We start from the raw sequence: 2,946 nt of genomic DNA, 5'->3' as shown, positions 1-2,946 counted from the left end.
ACATCACCTATTATAACCAAACAAACTTATTATAATTCGTACAGTAATTCTACTTATGAGAAAGTTACAAGGTTGAGAAATTGAAAATGTGAAACATACATGAGACCTAAACCAACCACAAAACTTCTCCATATGGTGCTTATGAATAATAGCTGGGGATATATGATGGTGGCCCCTTCGAATTTCTTCCTCCACTATACTTTTGTGCATCCAACATGATATGTCAATTGTGTTAGTGTTAATACACCTAGCGTACATTAGATTGTCGTGCAATTATATTGGTGTCCGTAGTACTTACTCATGAAACTAGTAAATATTCTTGGAATTGAATAACACATAGCGATGAGCTTAGGTGAACTCCTTATTGTCTAGTGTCACGCTTGAAACCGCCCCTGTTGACTCCTCCATCGCCCTCGTGGGTCGATTGAATATAGTTTCAACTCCTTCCATATACCATGAACAAAACATTAAGCATTCCTCCACTATGTATCCTTCAGTAATAGACCCTTCTGGAGCAGCCCTATTTCTTACGTAAGACTTAAGGCGTGACAGGTACCTATAATGCGCATGAGAAGATTAGTAATTAACGCTAGCTATTAGAAAGCACACATGAAACTCATAATGTACATGTATTTCATATGACTTACCTCTTAATGGGGCACATCCAACGGTACCGAACTGGACCACCAATCTTAGATTCAGTAGCTAAGTGCATGACCAAATGTACCATCACAATGAAAAAGATGGAGGAAATATCTTTTCCAATTCACACAATGTGACTGCAATCTCTGCCTCATCATTCTCAATCTCTGAAACCGTAAGGGTTTTGGAACAAATTTTTCTGAAGAAACAAGCTAACTTTATCAAAGGCCCAGTAATGTGCGATGACAAAGATCTTCGTAAAGTGATTGGAAGAAGTTGTTGCATCAAGATGTGATTATCGTGACTCTTTAAACCAGAAATCTTGCATTCTTTCAGATTGACACGGCGTGAGATGTTGGAAGCATATCCATCAGGCACTTTTACATCCCATAAAACTTGTAAGAAACCATCTTTCTTTGATGGAGTCATATGAAAACACGCTGGCAGTATCATATACTTATCATCACCTTTTCGCCGTAGGTGGAGTTCACTCCTTATTCCCATGTCTGCGAAGTCAAGGCGTGCCTTATAATTATCCTTTGTCCAGTCCTTCTTGCTCAGCACCGTGCCAAGTATATTGTCCATCATATTCTTCTCTATATGTATCACATCAAGATTGTGTGACCAATAAGGCAAGCTGAAAAATATACTTCTCTTCTTCCAACCACACTGGTTTGCCTCACCTCTCTTTCTTTTGTTCTAAAGAAGTTGACATTTCTTCCCCAAACAACGTCTAACTAAATTTCCAGTATCCACAAGTATGTCTGATGCAACTGGTGCCATAGGAGTCACTCGCATATCAGTAGATCCATCAAATAACGTATCTTCATCCCAAAATTTGTGATCACTATCCAACCATCGCCTATGTCCTATGTAACAGAATTTGTGGCCATGTTTTAAATATTGAGAATCAGTCTCCAAGGTACAACAAGGACATGCAAACTTACCCTTCGTACTCCAACCCGACACATCTATGTATACAGGAAAATAATGTACGGTCCACATCAATGCCGCACGCAATTGAAAAACATTTTTTGAAGATGCATCAAACGCTTCTACTCCAACATCCCATAATTCCCTAAGTTCTTCTACTAAGGGTTGCAAGTACACATCTATCGCAATACCTAGCGATGTAGGACCAGGAATAAGTAGTGATAGAATCAAGGACGACCATTTCATGCACAGCCAAGGTGGGAGATTGTAAGGGACTAGCATGACAAGCCAAGTGTTGTGAGTAGTACTCATAATTCCGAAGAGGTTAAACCCATTCGCAGCTAATCCAAGTCTGACATTATGAGGCTCAGACGAGAACTGTAAATACGTGGTGTCAAACATTTTCCATGCATCCGGGTTAGCAGGATGCCGCATTACCCCATCATCTATATGACCATTAACATGCCATTTCATAGAACTAGCCAAGTCGGGTGATAAAAACAGTCGTTGCAATCTTGGCTTTAAGGGGAACCACCGTAGGATCTTTGCGGCTTTCTTCTTTCCCTTATTGGATAAGGCATTATTACCTGTAACAGATGCCTCATTCATTTTCCACCTACTTTCTTTGCAACAAGGACACGCCTCGAGGTTAACATTATCCTTCCAAAATAAGATACAATCATTGGGACAAGTATGGATCTTCTCATAATTGAAACCCAAATCTCGGACTATCTCCTTAGCCTCATAATGGTCCTTTGGCAACTTAGCATCTGAAGAAAGCATATTCATCAAGACTTGAAGCAACATAGTAAATGACTTGTTCGTTCAACCACAAAGAGTCTTCAGTTGGAATAGCACAACAATGGCTGAGAATATGCTAAACTTCGTACAACCAGCATATAAAGGTTTGTCCACATCATCTATCATTTTGTAAAACTTTTGTGCACCATCATTTGGACCTTTAGCCGGTTGTTGCGCAGTTTCATCTTGTCCCATTGGTTCGGCTGCCATTTCATGTGTAGGGCACAAATCATGCAACATCCCACGGAAGTCACCGTATTGTTCATGGGAGTCTTACACATGACTACTCCCACATTCGGGGGCCGTTGGTGCAGCCGCTAATTCCCCATAAAATTTCCAGTGTGTGTAACTTCCAAGCATCCCATGACTCCACAGATGGGCCTGTGCCACCTCGGGCGGTACTAAATTCAAGTTCACACATTTGGTACAAGGACATAAGATCTTCCCACCGTGTGCATGTAAAGATGCAAATTTCACAAAGCTAATTACACCTTCAATATATTCCCTGTCACCCCTCCTCTTCTTCATCCAACTTTTATCCATTGGTATACAAGATTTACAAAATCTGAC

At 40.5% G+C, this 2,946-nt stretch overlaps 1 protein-coding gene across 1 annotated transcript; it reads right to left on the bottom strand.

Annotated features, from left to right (window-relative positions):
- Positions 1-729: 729 nt before the first annotated feature.
- Positions 730-2,586, bottom strand: LOC126721937 (uncharacterized). The gene is made up of 4 exons (XM_050425030.1): positions 2,466-2,586; positions 1,590-2,345; positions 1,374-1,511; positions 730-1,238 (listed from the first exon to the last, which is right to left on the bottom strand). The coding sequence occupies exons 1-4, from the start codon at positions 2,584-2,586 to the stop codon at positions 730-732; spliced, it is 1,524 nt and encodes a 507-aa protein (XP_050280987.1).
- Positions 2,587-2,946: the final 360 nt, after the last annotated feature.

The sequence above is a fragment of the Quercus robur genome, chromosome 4 (assembly GCF_932294415.1).
Source record: "Quercus robur chromosome 4, dhQueRobu3.1, whole genome shotgun sequence".
In the NCBI taxonomy this organism is placed as follows: Eukaryota; Viridiplantae; Streptophyta; class Magnoliopsida; order Fagales; family Fagaceae; genus Quercus; species Quercus robur.
Note: the sequence above shows the minus strand (reverse complement) of the source record. Positions and strands in the feature narration are given on the sequence as shown.